We start from the raw sequence: 15,055 nt of genomic DNA on the forward strand, positions 1-15,055 counted from the left end.
GATTACAAATAATAAAAGATTAGTGTTCAAGATGCAGTGTTCAGCAAAGGAACAAGTCACAGTACAATAGATAAACACAGACAGCGTAGAAAAAAGTTAGACAATGTGAATTTAATTGTAACTGATTTTAACTTCAGGAAGTTATTCAGAGGAAAGAGAAATAGATAAATTTACAAACTGGGGTGGTGAGAGGGGGGAGTCTAGGTTTTAAAAATTACAAAACATTGAGAGGGATATTGAAATTGAGCTAGAAGAGGACTGGACAGTGCAGCTGCTGTTCTGGTAGCAAAACTCATCACTGGTTGGTGTGGAGGCCTGGGGGGCCTTGTCCCTGGTAATAACTCCTCAACCCCAGAGAGCAATTCATGCTCTCCAGAGGTTTGGCTGAGAGAAGATCTGGGGACTGGTCCTCAGTGGCAGATGGTCAGAGGAGCTGGGTCATGGAGCCAGAGGCCAAAGAAAGGATGGAGGGGCCCAGAGAAGGAGGCCTGGGGGAAGGTGTAGATGTGGGCTCCATCAGCCGCGCTGAAGAAGGAGACGGCCCCAGCCTCATAGTCTAAGAAGATGCCCACCCGACTAGGGGGTGTGCTCAGGGGGAGGGGTGTCGGTGGGGAGGTGAGGGCTTGGCACTTATGAGCATACAGTTCCACAGACCAGATTCCATTTTGGGGTGATACTCTGATCCCCCTCTCTCTTTCCCTGTTTTTCTCACAAACCCCCAGCTCCCAGTAAGTCCTGTTCCCTACCTCTACCTCCCAGTAATGTCTCCCCGAAGAGAAGACCTCGCGGCCCAGCACACAAGGGTCAACAGAAAACCTTTCAGGTTTTTCGGGGAGGTTCTGCCGTGTTTCCTTCCGCCTCACGCTTCTGTGGTCTTCAGACAGAAAGAGCTCAAAATGGGCAGTGTCTGGATCGAGAGTCACACTGGCTGTGAAACAAGAGAAAGGAGTTAAGTCAGCCAGACCTTCACTAATGTCTCTGATTCTTTGTTTTTTCATCAAACTTCAGTGCCCACCATCACTTTGTCAATCCAATTAATAGTTAGTTCCCATTTTACTCAAACTCTCAGCTGCATTTGACAGCAGCATTCCTTCCTCCTTGATACACTTCCTTTCCTCAGATTCTGGGACATATCTCCTCCTGGGCTTTTCTCCTCATTTCACTGGTTATTGTTTTTCAAACTCCTTCGCTAGCTCCTCTTACCACCAGCCTCTGAATGTTCTGGAGCTCTAGAATTCAGTATCTCCAATGTCTTTTCTCTCTAAACACTCTACTGATAAAGAATATTATCCATTCAACTCTTGATTTTAAAAACCACAAATACACACATGAATCCTAAGTCTCCTGCATCTACCAGACACTCCAGAATCATGCAGCCAAACAGTTTGGACTGTTGGACTCCAGTACAAACTAGAGCTTTGAATTTCTTCCTAGAAATACCCTCTCATTCCCCCAGTTGCTTGGGCCAGAAACCTAAGTAAGACCCAACATATGGGCCTATCAGCAAGTCTTTTTTTTGACATAGCCCAAATCCAACCACCACTTTTCACCGTCTCCATCCAGGACGCCATGATGGTCTTGCTTGGATTGCCACTGCAGCACCAGACTAGCTTTCTTGCTTCCCATCTGGCCTCTCTACAATCTAGTCTCAACTGAGCTGCAGTCAAAATGATCTATAAATGTAAATCAGATGACATTGCTCCTCCCCCTAAAGTTCCCAGTGGTTTCTCATCAGAGTTAAAATAATTCCAGGGCCCTCCCTGGTGGCACTACGGGTTAGGACACAGCACTGCAAACCAGTGGAAGCTGCTTCAGTGGAAGCTCGATCCCCAGCCCCAGAGGTGATCCACATGGTGTAGCAGACTTCTCCTGTCTCGCCTGCTGCTCTCCTCAGCAGTGTACTTTAATGATCTGCCTGTTCTGCTCCCTATTCTGACTCTGGTGAATCCTTTCACTGCCCCTGCACCTTTGGCCTGTACCCCAGTTCTGTATGCATAAATAAATAAATTTGAAAAAAAGAAAGAATTTTAAAGATACTAGTGTGGCCTGCGGTAGCTTTGATGATGTGGTCCCAGCTGTTTTCATGCACCACACCACATCTCCTGCCCTCTCTAGGCCTCTCACACTGTCCCATCTAGGCACATGGGCCTTTTCTCAGTTCCTTAGTCTTTCTGTGTATTTCCCCCTTTGGGACCTCTGTATATGACCCCCCCAACTGCCTTGGACTGGGGATGTCCTGGGTCTTGACATGTTGATTCCTTCCCATCCATTGTGTTTGCTATAAATGTCATCTTCTTAGAAGAACTATAGTGATCTCTTGCCTCTGTTTTCCCTTCTCATTCTTTATTTCTGTGCCTGGCTAGTCTTCTTTAGAGCCTAACATTTAAAAAGCACTTAGTAAATACATGTTGCCTAAATGAGGCCCTAATAAGAGAGAAATAGTACTTTATAAAGGATTCTGTGATGCAGAACAGTGTGGGTAGAAGAGAAGATTGATTTGAGAGCCACTTGGAAGGAAGACCGGAGAGAACTGGCTGGTTAGAATAAGATTAAGAAATAGGAATCCTTGATGATGGAAGTTTTTGCTTGGGTAGTTGGGTAGATAATGGTGATTATATAATAATATAAGTGATAGAATCCCTATGTGGGTAAAATTATGTAATATGGATCCCTGAAAAGATCCCTTGTACCTACCTGGTAACAAGGAATTAACTCTCAGCACTATGAAGCTATCTGCTGTTACTGCAGCACAAGTTCAGTCCCTAGACAGAGAGATGACCCATGTGGAATTGCAGACTTCTCCTGTCTCGCCCGCTGCTCCCCTCAGCAGTGTATTTCAGTGGATTTGCCTGTTCTGCTCCCTACTCTGCCTCTGGTGAATCCTCTCACTCCCACACCTCCTGCCTACACCCAAGGTCTTGTATGTATACATAAATAAAATAAATCTTAAAGAAAACAAAAACAAAACATCAGCACCTACCTCTTAGGACTCCTTTAAGGGCTGATAATTGAACGATTGGGTGGGACTTAGACCTGTGCCTGATGTGTGGTAGTAGATGCTCAGAAAATGTTAGCTGTTTAAAGTCAGTTCACAAGGTTTGATTTTTCCTTCCTTTTGGGGTCCCCGATTATGAAATGGCACCTCTGCTCAGCGAGAGAGGAGTGGGGCAGCATCAACGATCTCCCACAAGAGGCGCATGACCTACTTGACACCAAGTATCACCAAATGAAGCTTTTCTAGTTGCACCCTTAGGTCTCTGGTGCTGGAAATATTGGGAAGTCATGCAACCCAAGAGAGAAAGTGGGTGGGGGGGCTTCAAGAAGGGGTGACCCATCCCAAATGGTCTAAATGGCTGGAAAGAAATGAGGTGCCACTGCTGAACTTGCACCACGGTGGGTGGTGCTTGGTCTTGAGGCTGCATGGAGCTGCCTGGATCTCCATTCCTGGCCACTCAGCTGGCCACTGTGTGGAGCTGGAAGATGAGGAAGAACACTGAGGTTCTTTCCTTGTGGTGTTTGATGACTACTCACCAGCGTAGGACCGGGCTTTTCTCCAAACTGCAATAGATGAAAGAGAGGTAAACACTCCCTGTCTAAACCATATGCTTTATGGACATTTCTTGGCCCTCCTACCTCTCCTCTCCCGGCGCCCTCTTCACTCATTTCTAGCACTGTCTGGCTGCCTCTCCTACGGGTTCTCCAAGGTTTAGGCATAGAAAATCAAGGGAAATGGGCTTTTCCTCAGCCAAGACTCTAGATCAAAACACAGGCTGGTCGGCACTTTGGTTTGTAGTCTGTGGAATCCTGGAGATGGCAGGGTGTGGTCAGGCCACTGTGGGCACATATGTTAGTGTGGGGCACCCTCGAGGCAGAAGTCAGGGGCTTCTGAGAGACTGTGATGCCAGGGCAGGAGAGCCAGGGATTGGATCTAATCTTGTAGGCTAGTGTTTCTTCAGCTGAGTTCTGTAAAAAAGTTGTCTAGATAAAAATGAATGTCTCCAATATATTCTCCCAGTTATGGAAGGAATTGGGAACCAGCTTGAAAATACAACAGTGAAAGTTGAAATCCTGGGGCGGGGTGTGCTAAGTGGGCAGGGGGCCTAGTGGGCTGTGACAGAGGATTATTGGTGCTTTGTTGGTGAGTGTGTGATACAAAGGGGTGTGAACCTATCCCCCTAAATCATACTGTGCTGTAAACCAACATTAATTCAATACAAAAAAAAATACAAAAAAAAAAAGAAACGAATTAAAGTAAAAACAAACAAAAAATAAAATGAAGAAAATGAGTAAAAATAACACTAGATAGCAGAACTATCAAAGGCCCACAGTCATGTCTAAAATACTCAAGAACCAGCTTGAAGAGGCTCTTTCTGGCTCAAACTACTGGGACCACTTGAACTTAATAACTCTGACTAAAAAAAAATTAAAAAGTGTATTACCACTCCCCCCGCCAAAGTTAAAATCTGTCATGATAGAATCCATTTATTACAGATTGAGGGGACGAGAGCATAGCAGCAAGCCTGGGAATGGCAACCTTTCTGGAGTCACTGATCGTGAGGATGTCAGCCCGGTAACGGAGTCTCCTTAAGTTGTAGTTGTTTAGATTAAAATTAATATTAAGCCAATTCTTCAAAAATATGGTTTTAATTCTTTTGGAATTTACATATTCTCCATAGCATCCTCCACCCCATTAAAACTGTCCTGGGCCATGGGAAGCCACAGATGATTCGGGAATTCGGAGGGAAGAATCAGATTTCTGTTTTAGTGAGTTTACTCTAAAATTCTAGATTAGGGTTAATATTGTACTATTTTTTAAAAAAGACAATGTGTTACTTTTCAGATTTCTTGACTCTTAATCATTATTTAAATTATAAATCTTAAAAGAAAAGAATTTAAAGTCTTAAAAGAAAAAGAACAGCAGTAGCTCTTGAGGGCAGGAAGGGAGGCAGAAACCAAGGGCTGAAATGGTTGATTGGTGACTGTCACAGAAGGAAGAAAAACTGGGGGAAGTGGCCCAGGCCAGAGAAGGGTCACTGGCTAAAAGTAATAGAAAAGATGTTCCCTGGGGAGACGAAGGAGGTCAGGAAGGAGTTCACTTGGGTGACTGATGGCCACACTGACAGACCAAGCAAATACCGAAGATACAGACCTGCTGATTGAAAGGATCTGAGTTTGTGTGTTTTGGACAGAGGGCTGAAAGCGCTTTGGGGCAGCCATCAAGCGTGAGTCAGGGCTTGGTGTAGGTGTTAAATCCAGATTGTGTAAGAGTGAGCGAGCCCTTCAGGGAAGAATAGACATAAAGGCGTCCATTGAATGAGGCAGATAATAATCTTAGGTTAAAAATGGGACGAGCGGCCCTCCCTGGTGGCACAGCAGGTTAAAGCACTGCACTGAGAAGCTAAAGCCACTTCAGCATGAGTTCGATTCCCGCCTGCCCCAGAGGTGACCACATGGCTCGGCAGACCTCTCCTGACTCGCCCGCTGCTCCCTCAGCAGTGTACTTCATCGATCTGCCTGTTCTGCTCCCCACTCTGTCTCTGGTGAAGCCTCTCACTGCCCCGGAGCCTCTGGCCTGTACCCCAGTTCTGTGTGTACAAATAAATAAATCTTAAAAAAAAAAATGGGACGAGCACAAGGGATTATATGATTATGGTGCATGGGTCAATTGGTGGTGGAAATTTTAGGGGGACTACATCTGAGAAAAGAACACAAACATTGTACAAAAATGAACGATCATGTGAATTATATATAAATAAAAACAGTATTTTTAAAAACCCAAACTTTCCAATTTACTCACCGTCTACTTCCTGAGCTTTTCTCCAGCCTGAAGTAGAACAAAGAAATCTCTTGAGATAATTGGCACATGGGGTCTCGAATGATACTATAGGAGACGAAAGCATAGAACTTACTGAGCTCTCTTTGAAGTTTCTCTGCAAGGGGACAAAAAATGAATCAGTATCATGCATAGAGAAGAATCAGGCCTAATTGGCACAGGGCCCTTTGGGACATGGTTTCTTGGATTGTGTCTGCAGAAAATGAGTTCCCACAACGAGGAACTAAGGTAGTTAGAGTTACAGCTTGGGGGCAGTCAATGGAGACGGTTAGTGATACTGAATGAGAAAGGATTGCATTAAAGATCTCAGCTGTATAGTAATCCCCTGGGTCCTCTTCATCTCTGTCTTCTCCCTTGCTCTCTGCTCAGCCCCCCACTTCTCCTAATCTTCCTTGTATGGCACTACCCAGCCTCTGATTGCTGTACCTTTGGTCTGGCATTCTTGCTCTTTCTCCCAGTGAAGTTTCCAGATGAAACCAAGAGCACTCATCAGGAGAAATCCCAGGAGCAGCAAGAGCGAAGTCTGAGTTCCTACCCAGGTAAAGTCCATTGGAGCGAGAAAGCTGGAGCCCCACGCACTGAGCACACTTCCTGCAGGGAAAAGCAGGAAAGGACCAAGGACTTTGGGGTTCTGAAGCACACAGAGGACACCTCAAGCACTTGCCAAGCTTCCAGGTCCAGCCCAACGGCAGGGAGGGGTCTGGCTGGGAGAGTGAGCCAGCTTTTCCCGTTCTCTCTCATGGGAAACCAAGAAATCTCCAAAGTCATCATTTAAAAGAAAAATGCCTCTGGGACCCCTTGTTACACCAGACCCCTGAATATAGAGTTGAAGCTGGGATCCAGGAGAGCGGCCAGAGCCTAGGTATCATGGTTAGCACAGCTGCTTTCCAGAAGGATGGGTGGAAATTCTTCCCATTTCCTCAAATCATGAGAAAAACTTTCACAGAGAAAAACCTTTTATCTTGAACATGGGAGCGCCTCAAGTTACCCGTGGTTGTGGCGTGAAGTGTATTTTTGGCAGGGAAAGGGACGTGGTAGCAATTCAAAGCTTAGTCCACATGTGGTTTCAACCGAGCTACCTATGTCTCTATCTTGATCAAACTGGAAAGTTCAATAACGTTACCTGTGCTGGTGACCCTGCCGGGTCAATAAGCAAACCATGACAGGAGGACTTGATGACCTGTATGAATTTTAAAACGTGTTTCCTTTTACTTTTTCTTAGCATCTACCCCATGCAAGCCCCATGCAAGGAAACCTTCAGTAAGTACCATCAAGTCAAAAAAAAAATGAGAGTGTAAATCCTTTGATTTGCCTGTCAGGAAAAGAACAGAGAGTCCTTTTTGAAGAGATTTCATGAATTCAGTGGGAAATCATAGGCCTAGAAAAAGTTAAATCAGGAAGGTAAAAGCTCCCCATAGAGCCAGAACAGATATGAGGGTCCATAAGCAAATTTACTCCAAATAGCTGGCAAATGGTGCTGCTACAATGTAATAATGAAAGGAACTGAGAACAATCAGTCACTGTTAATTTCCTAACCCAGAAGTTTCTGGCAATTTTTCCTGTGCCTTCAGCATTATGTCTTTTGTTTGGTTAAACTTTATCTTCTACAGCAGCCCCCGACCCCACAGGGATTCCTCATTGCAGTATTTATTATGTTCTTCCTCATAGAATCTCACTCTAGATTTTATTCTGTATCATTCATACTGATCATGATTTGAGAATAAAAATAAGAGGTGATGTTCCCCAAAGACAACTAACTACAAAGAGCATATGTCAAAGAGTTTACTTGACCTATTAGTTAATGAGAATATCAGTCAAAATATTAAAAGTGGCTTAAATGAATATTTACTTTACAGGCATGTACATTCTGCCTTAGAGTAGAATCATTTTTCAAAGACAGAAACCATTTGTGAGTGTTCTGTAAGTGGATATTTGTCTCTGCAAAGCTGTAAAGCAGTATAGACAAAGAAACAAGGGCAACCTCCAGAGAATCAGATTCCAGAATTCCATGAAAAGATACCCCATAATCGTTTTCACCATCTGAAAGGCTCTTCCCCTTTTCCTGACAGCTCTTACATCTTTTGTTTTTCCCCTTCAAACACTGAACCCCGAGCAGACAGAGGCAACAGATCTTAGATGACATATTGAGCAAACTGACTTTCCCCCGAAGAAATGCTACCTCAATAGTTCTTCTAAAATACCAAAAGGGATTTTCAAAAGTGAGCCAGGCTGCCTGCAAAGGGCCTGAGGGGAAAAAAGAGCTAGACACACACCCCCTCTGCCCCCTTAAACAGCATCCTCACCTATTTCCTTCTGTCCAGCAGTGACTGCCATGAAGTGGCTTCCTTGGAAAAATGGAGAAGATTCTGGAACACTGAAGCTGTCTCTTCTGGTGCAAGAGCTGTTGACAGCACACACCTCCCCTTCGTGGTGCTGGGGGATCCCCTCGTCTATGCCCTGGTCCAAGCCCATGCTGCAGCCCGTGGATCTCCAGGTCACCGCTTCTCACCTGGGCACTGGCTTCCTTCGCGCTTGGCCAACACTGGAGCTGATTACCAAGTAGTCAGAGGCAGGAGAGGTGAGACAAAGGCAGAGTCACGGGCCTCCCTCAGAAGTCTGCAAGAAAACAGACACACTCTTGCTTCCTATTTGTCCACAACACTTATCATGCTAGAACTTTCTGTTTTTCTTTGTTATCTGTCTCCGTGCCCTAGAAGGCAGGTAGGATTGCCAAATAAAATGCACTGGTAAATAGGGCAACCTGAAACATGGGAACTCCAGATAAATATGAACACTGCGTGGTGCTTTTATTTATTGGGAAACAGACAAACCAAATAAGGCAGGAAGCGCACCTTCTAGTCCCTTCCCTGAACGGAGGTCCAGGAAGAGGTGGGGACACTGACTCAGGATGGGCAGTGGAGCAAGGGGCAGCCCAGCACAGGCAACCTCTTAGCGAGGGCGAGATGTTAGGGAGGAAGGAGACGCCCAACAAAGTCCGGTCCCCCGACGCCCCCAAACAACAGATAGGTCTGCAGCCACTCTTGTCATTCACTAGGCCAAAGCCCACGTCCCAGGGCTATTCTTTGTTCTCGCTTTTCTGCTATCAACGTGAATGACTTTTAAAATAAAAAAACCCATGAACATACATGATTAAAAAATATATATTTACTCATGCACACAAGAGCTGGGGCATAGGCCAGAAGTGCGGAGGGTGAGAGGATTCATCAGAGACAGAGTGGGGGGCAGAACAGGAGGATCTACTGAAACACACTGCTGAGGGGAACAGCGGGGAGACAGGAGAGGTCTGCTGTGCTATGTGGTCACCTCCCTGGCCAGGGATCGAACTCATGCTGCAGTGGCTGCCAATAGCTTCCTAGTGTTGTGCTTTAACCCCTTGTGCAACCAGGGAGGGCCCACATCCTCATTTCTTACCTGGATTTTTGGAATAGAAACTGCTTCAACTCTTAACCTCTATGACCAGTTGCCTGTATAATAGCCAGGGCAGGGTTCATAAAGACAAATGAGATTATACCACTCAAATCTGCCAGTGATTTCCCAGTCAGTCAGTCAGGATAAAGCTTAGGTCCTGTTCACACCACCCTTGCTATAACTACTCTTTGACTTCTGCAGTCTAAACTCTTTCTTACTCTCCTCCAGTCACAAAGGGCCTCTGTTGTTTCTTCATGCTTCAAGCCAAGGAGGCTTTTAAGGCCTAGATATTTCCAAACAGCAGCCAGGTAGCTGACCCTCTATGGTGCCATTTGTAAATGGGGTGGTTGTGACCACAGGTATTTCTGCCATTCCCAGTAATGTTGGGAAACATGGTATACAAGTCATAGAGCAGGTTACAAGGAAAAAGGTTACATCTACCTGTTAGCTCAACATGCCTATAGTCCCTCTCCACACGGCACATGTGAAGGCCTTTGTAAGTCATCACAAAGAGCTTCCATCAGGCTCTAGACCTCTGACACTTGTCAAGCAATTAGGAAACACAGTTTAAACAGGCCTGGAATTTTCTCGGCATAGCTATGAGCCCACAAATCTATACACACAGTAACTGCTTGCCCCACTGGGTCACTAAATTCCCAAAGGCCTAGTAAGACTATGGCCTCTGGGTATGCTAAGTCCAGTAATGGACGTCTCAACAAGGCATCGTGGAATCTTCTGATTTGTTGTGTTTGTAAACTTTCACTGGTCTCTTCAGACTCTCCTCCTTATATCCTCCCTCCTCCCTTTATAAAAATGTCTAAAGCTCTTTTCTCACTTGCTAGAAACTACTGCTGCACTGAAAAAGGAAAGCTGTCAGGAATTGATGGAGACTTTACAGTTAGCAGATGGGTGTTCCAGGGTCTCAGCTTAGATCAGACACTAAACTATGCATGTAATCCCCAGCCAGTCCCTTAAATTTCCCGGGGTTCTGATTCATCTTAGATTGAAGGCTTGGATGGAATCACCTCTCAGGGTCCCTACCATTTCTAATTTTTCTCATGTCCCTCCGTCCATCTGGGTCTGGAGACAAGAGGAGCTGGCTTAGAAAATAAAGAGACTGCCGTGTATGTGCTGTGAGTCAGACACTACTGGGCATGGAGGTTGGGCAGGAGAAGCAAAGAGTAAGAGAGCCCTGCCTCTTAGGAGTCCCATGAGCTCACACACAAACCCTCTTATCTCCTGTGCCCACACCCCCTGGCAGTCTCTGCCCAGACAACGACAGACATTTCTCTGCTCCTCTGAGTTAGTCTTTGGGTCGCTTTGTAATTTGGATGTTGGGCTGGGTCAGATCTTTAGCCAGGACCTCACTGCCTCCAGAACATCCACCTGGAACACACTGTCAGAGGCAGCAGAACATTGTGGGTCGGGTATTGCCATGGGCAAGTTCCCCTGAGCACTCTGGGTAGATTTATATCTTACCATACGTTCACACCTCCTACGCAGATTATAACAGGATTATGTCTGAGCTGTGCTCCCCTGCACCCTACATTTCAGATATAAGATAATGATGATTCTAGGGGGGGAGCCAAGTCTAGAGACTGACCTCCACAGCACAGCCCATCTGGTGCTCACACCACCTGGCACGAGGCCGTGGGTTCAGCTGGGTGTTGGCAGCATCTCACGTGAGTCCTCAGTGAAGGGGTTGGGAATACAAAGCAATTTTGTGTTAAAAACAAAGAAATAAAGCACACTCTAGAAGGCATCTGCTACACACTTTCTACTTGTTTGCTCCTTCAGGCATTGCAGCAGGTGAGGGACAATGGGACCAGTTTGCTGGGAAGCAAAGCCAAGTAGGGATGAAGCCACAGAAGGTGCCTCTTTAGACCTTTAATGGTGACAAGGTAGAAGGTTTAAAGCTACTGAAATGAAGCTGTGGAGCAGCTAAGAACCCGGGGGACATACAGATCTAATGAGCCATCAGCTATTAAACTGCCTTTTGCTATGCCCTTAGTAAACTTTGGCAGGATAATTGTTCTGCAGTCTTCCCTTGAAAATTGGAAACTGGGCCTAGTTGATAATCCTTAAAATAAACTTATTTTTTCCCAAAGATTTATTTATTTTTGCATACAGGACTGGGATACAGGCCAGAGGTGCAAGGGTGGTGAGAGGCTTCACCAGAGACTGAATGGGGAGCAGAACAGGCAGATCGATGAAATATACTACTGCGGGTCAGAAGAGGTCTGCTGCGCCATGTGGGTCACCTGCGGGCCGGGATGAACTCATTCGGAAGTGGCTTTAGCTTCTTAGTGTTGTGCATTAACCCGCTGCGCCACCAGGGAGGGCCCCCTTAAAATAAACTTTTAAGATCAAAGTAGGATATATCCCAATAAAAGTTGGAATGAAGTTTATCAATTACAACTACTTTCAATGACTGTTTTGTGAAAACGAGTTGAATATCGTATTTTGTTTTGATTATTATAAAAAAAATTTGGAACCTGGGGCCGTCCCTGGTGGTGCAACACGTTAATGCATAGTACTATGAAGCTGTTGCCAAAGTTATTGTGGAGAGATCCTCTGCCCCCAACCCTGGGGAAAAAGGAGTCCTGTCAACAGGAGCCTTCTTGATCCAGTAAAGCCATAACCCACCCCAGGTGTTTGTAATCTTCTTTCTCAAGGTTCTAGGTTAGCTTTTTAATTATTTTTTAAAGATTTATTTATTCATACAAGAACTGGGGTACAGGTCGAGATGCAGGGGATGGGAGGATTCACCAGAGACAGTGTGGGGAGAAGAATAGGGAGATGTACTGAAATACGCTTTTAGGGAGAGAAGGGAGAGACAGGAGAGATAGGAGAGGTCTGTTGCATTGAGCCACCAGGGTCAACTCCCTGGGTGGGGCCTCAGTGGCTTAGGAGAGCTTCATAGTGCTAGGTTTTAACCCCTTGTGCCACCAGGGAGTCCCTAGGTCCTTCCTTCCCTCCTTTTTCTACATCTTTCTTCTTTTGTGCATTTTTTCATCTCATTTGCAATCCTGTGGTCTTCCCACCTCCACTTCACCCCTGGGCTCTTCTGGCCACAGTTTTTCTGGAACTCTCCTCCCCCGTAGAATGTCTCCTGTTTATAGCTGTTCATTGACTTTTCGTTTGTATTTTATTGCAGTTACCTTTTTTTTCCCTGATCCCTTATACTCCTGCTATGAGTGAAACTATCTGGTATTTTTTCTTCTTATGCTTGGAGAAATAAGCCATAAAGAAAAATAGATAAACCAGATAAAAAGTAGCATTTAAAGCAGCCTAGTCTGTGTATGCTATTGCATTAGAAACCAGGGGTGCAGTGAATGGAGCAGTTCCTGCTAGCCAGGAATTCACAGCCAGGTTATACAAAGAGCAAATCATGCTTTCCTCTGTGTCTCTAAATGGCTTATGGCGCATGCCCTCTTAAGCCCTTAAAACAACCTATAGTCATTGCCACTGCTCTCATGCTCATTTGACAAACAAGTGAGTCAGCACAATGAGAGATCAGGGACTCTTCCCACACTTTGCAATCAGGCTGTTGGGCCCCAGGATCTGCTGGGGGGAGAGGGGAGGGGGACGGTGGGGGGATCCAACACACTGACTAAGCAACAGGTTGGTGCTACAATAAAATGTGGGTAGCATCGCTCTTATTGGGTTGTTCTTATGAGAAAGAGAAACCATAACACATTGCAAATGTAAATACTCTACAAATGTCACCTCTGCTGACCAGAACATTTTTTCACTTCAGTGACCTGCTTTCTCTTCTCCTCTTCTCTTTCTGCTTTTCATCCCTCCTTCCATTCCTCTTATTCCACCTTTTCTCCTCCTCTTCCCTAACCCTGTCCTCTCTTCTTCCTCCCCTCCCTCCCCCCCCCCACTATTGCTCCCACGCTCCTATCACCTTTTTCCTTCTCAGCTGATAATCTTTAGGCTTCTCTGCCCCCTAATGGCCAATGTGGAAACTACATGTGCTGTGTGCCTGGGAAACTGTCTTCGCTTCTCAACTCCGGTGAGTGGCTTATAAAATAGGCAAGCTTAGGCCCTTGTTCAAGGGGGAGTCCCAAGAACTGAAAGACAAGGATGTTGCTAAAGAACTCTAGAATAGAATTACGCCCCGTAAATAGGCCTCAGTTCTGTAAGCCACAAACTCGGGAGAGAAATGTGTATGTACATTTACTGGCAATTCCATTCTGCAGCTTGGTACTCAGAGTAAGTTCCGAATGCTCGGTATGAAGAACACTTGTGTTAAATCCATTCCTGCTTAAACGAGCTAAAGCACATCTATCCTTTGCTGTCCAACCCTGAGCAACATAGGGGACGACACCAGGGCATGTTGTTAAGATTCATCTTTATATTTTGCAGACTTAGCAAATGAGCCTCCCTGTGACCTCAAGATGACTGCAGTTGCCCATGGGATCACATCCAGGCTTGATAATACCCAAGAGAGGAATGTTTTGGTGTTGGATGTTTTGTTAACTGAAGTATCCCTTGAGACTAGCAAAGTCCGGATCACATAACCTAACAGTAAGAATTTGTTGAGTGAATGAGTGGGTCATTGGAACCACAAAATATCTCAGCCTTCCCCTCTCAAAATGCAAAGGATATTCTTCTAAAGTAAAACAAAGACAACACAGGCTGATTTTTCATGTCCTAATATTTCACTTCTAGCTCTGCAACTCAAACTCAGTTAAGGTGGTGGTGATTGGAGGTTGGGAGGGAAGAGGGAAGAATGTGTTATACAATTATAAAAAGATACTAGTAACTTGTGAAGCTCAAAAACAGAGGTTGGATTGGGCCTCCTGGTAGGTCAGGGCTTCCTGGCAGCAGGAGCTAAGGACCCCTGGCATTCAGGTCTGGGGTGGTCTATCCTGCTTGCCAAGCATGCACATCTCTCCTGACACTCTGGAGGTGATTTCGGTGCCACAAGAAGAACAGTTGCTTCTGTCTCAAAGAGCTGTAACAGCGTGGTTCCTAGGAAAAGGGGAAGTTCCAGGTTCCCTGCCCCACCCAGAAGCAGTGTGGAGCTGAGAAGAGAAAAAGAGAGAAAAGAAGGAATCTGAGGAGGAAGGAAGCAGGATGGAGAGCCAGAAGGTGACCTGAGGAAGCCACAGGAAGCAAAGGGAGACATGTATAGAAGCCAAATTTATTTCTTGGCCCTGGGCTGGTTGAAAGAGGTGTGAGTGAGAAACCCATGGGGAGGTGACTATGGCAATGTTTATATTGATTTTGATTTTGCTCTTTTCCTCCCATACTTGTCTGGCCATTTCTGACCCTTTTCTATGGATCCCAGCCAGAAGGTGTTTTAAACTTGTGATGGGCTTTCAGGCCTTGCCTTGGACCATCCCTTTTGGGTAGACTTTTGCCCATGAGGGGATGGGCAAGTAAATAAATAAAACTTCAGGTGTTTGATTTAGAAATTATATTCTTTGTCGTCCATATTGTGGACTCCCTGTATTAAAGTCCCTTTTCATTAAAGTCTTACATGTTTTGTCTTGATGTGGAGGATGGCAGAACCTATTTGGATCAGGCAGGTTTTGGGGTTCAGTGGTGCCCCTCTATCCCTGCCCTGTAACAGAGCCAGGACACTTTCTTCCAACTCAGGGGTCTGGAGCCTTTCTTTGTTCCAGATATATAGTCTTGACTTTCCTGAGCACGTGGTTTCTGTCATAGCTCCTCTTGGAGAGCCACCACAGACTAATGCCCAAGGTCGTGTGCCAATAAGCCTTACTTCTGAGTACTGGCAGTTGATTGCAACATGTCACCGAGTATTAGTCTTTTTTT

General features: G+C 45.5%; 1 protein-coding gene across 1 annotated transcript; it reads right to left on the reverse strand.

The window, feature by feature from the left end:
- LOC101632089 (butyrophilin subfamily 1 member A1-like) lies at positions 1 to 8,567 on the reverse strand. The gene is made up of 6 exons (XM_012734178.1): positions 8,137 to 8,567; positions 6,260 to 6,424; positions 5,910 to 5,930; positions 5,798 to 5,824; positions 3,532 to 3,558; positions 1 to 928 (listed from the first exon to the last, which is right to left on the reverse strand). The coding sequence occupies exons 1-6, from the start codon at positions 8,303 to 8,305 to the stop codon at positions 411 to 413; spliced, it is 927 nt and encodes a 308-aa protein (XP_012589632.1). The 5' UTR covers positions 8,306 to 8,567; the 3' UTR covers positions 1 to 410.
- Between the last annotated feature and the right edge of the window lie 6,488 nt (positions 8,568 to 15,055).

The sequence above is a fragment of the Condylura cristata genome, unplaced genomic scaffold (assembly GCF_000260355.1).
Source record: "Condylura cristata isolate star-nosed mole 26May11 unplaced genomic scaffold, ConCri1.0 scaffold00048, whole genome shotgun sequence".
NCBI lineage: Eukaryota > Metazoa > Chordata > Mammalia > Eulipotyphla > Talpidae > Condylura > Condylura cristata.

Bases quoted from the DNA above. Each gene is read 5' to 3' on its own strand.
- LOC101632089 (XM_012734178.1), bottom strand. From the start codon at position 8,305: ATGGGCTTGGACCAGGGCATAGACGAGGGGATCCCCCAGCACCACGAA. The intron at 5,931-6,259 runs GTACAGCAATCA...GTCCCCTTGCAG, and splicing joins GCAAGAATGCCAGACCAAAG to AGAAACTTCAAAGAGAGCTC. The intron at 5,825-5,909 runs GTAAGTTCTATG...GTTCTACTTCAG, and splicing joins GAAACTTCAAAGAGAGCTCA to GCTGGAGAAAAGCTCAGGAA.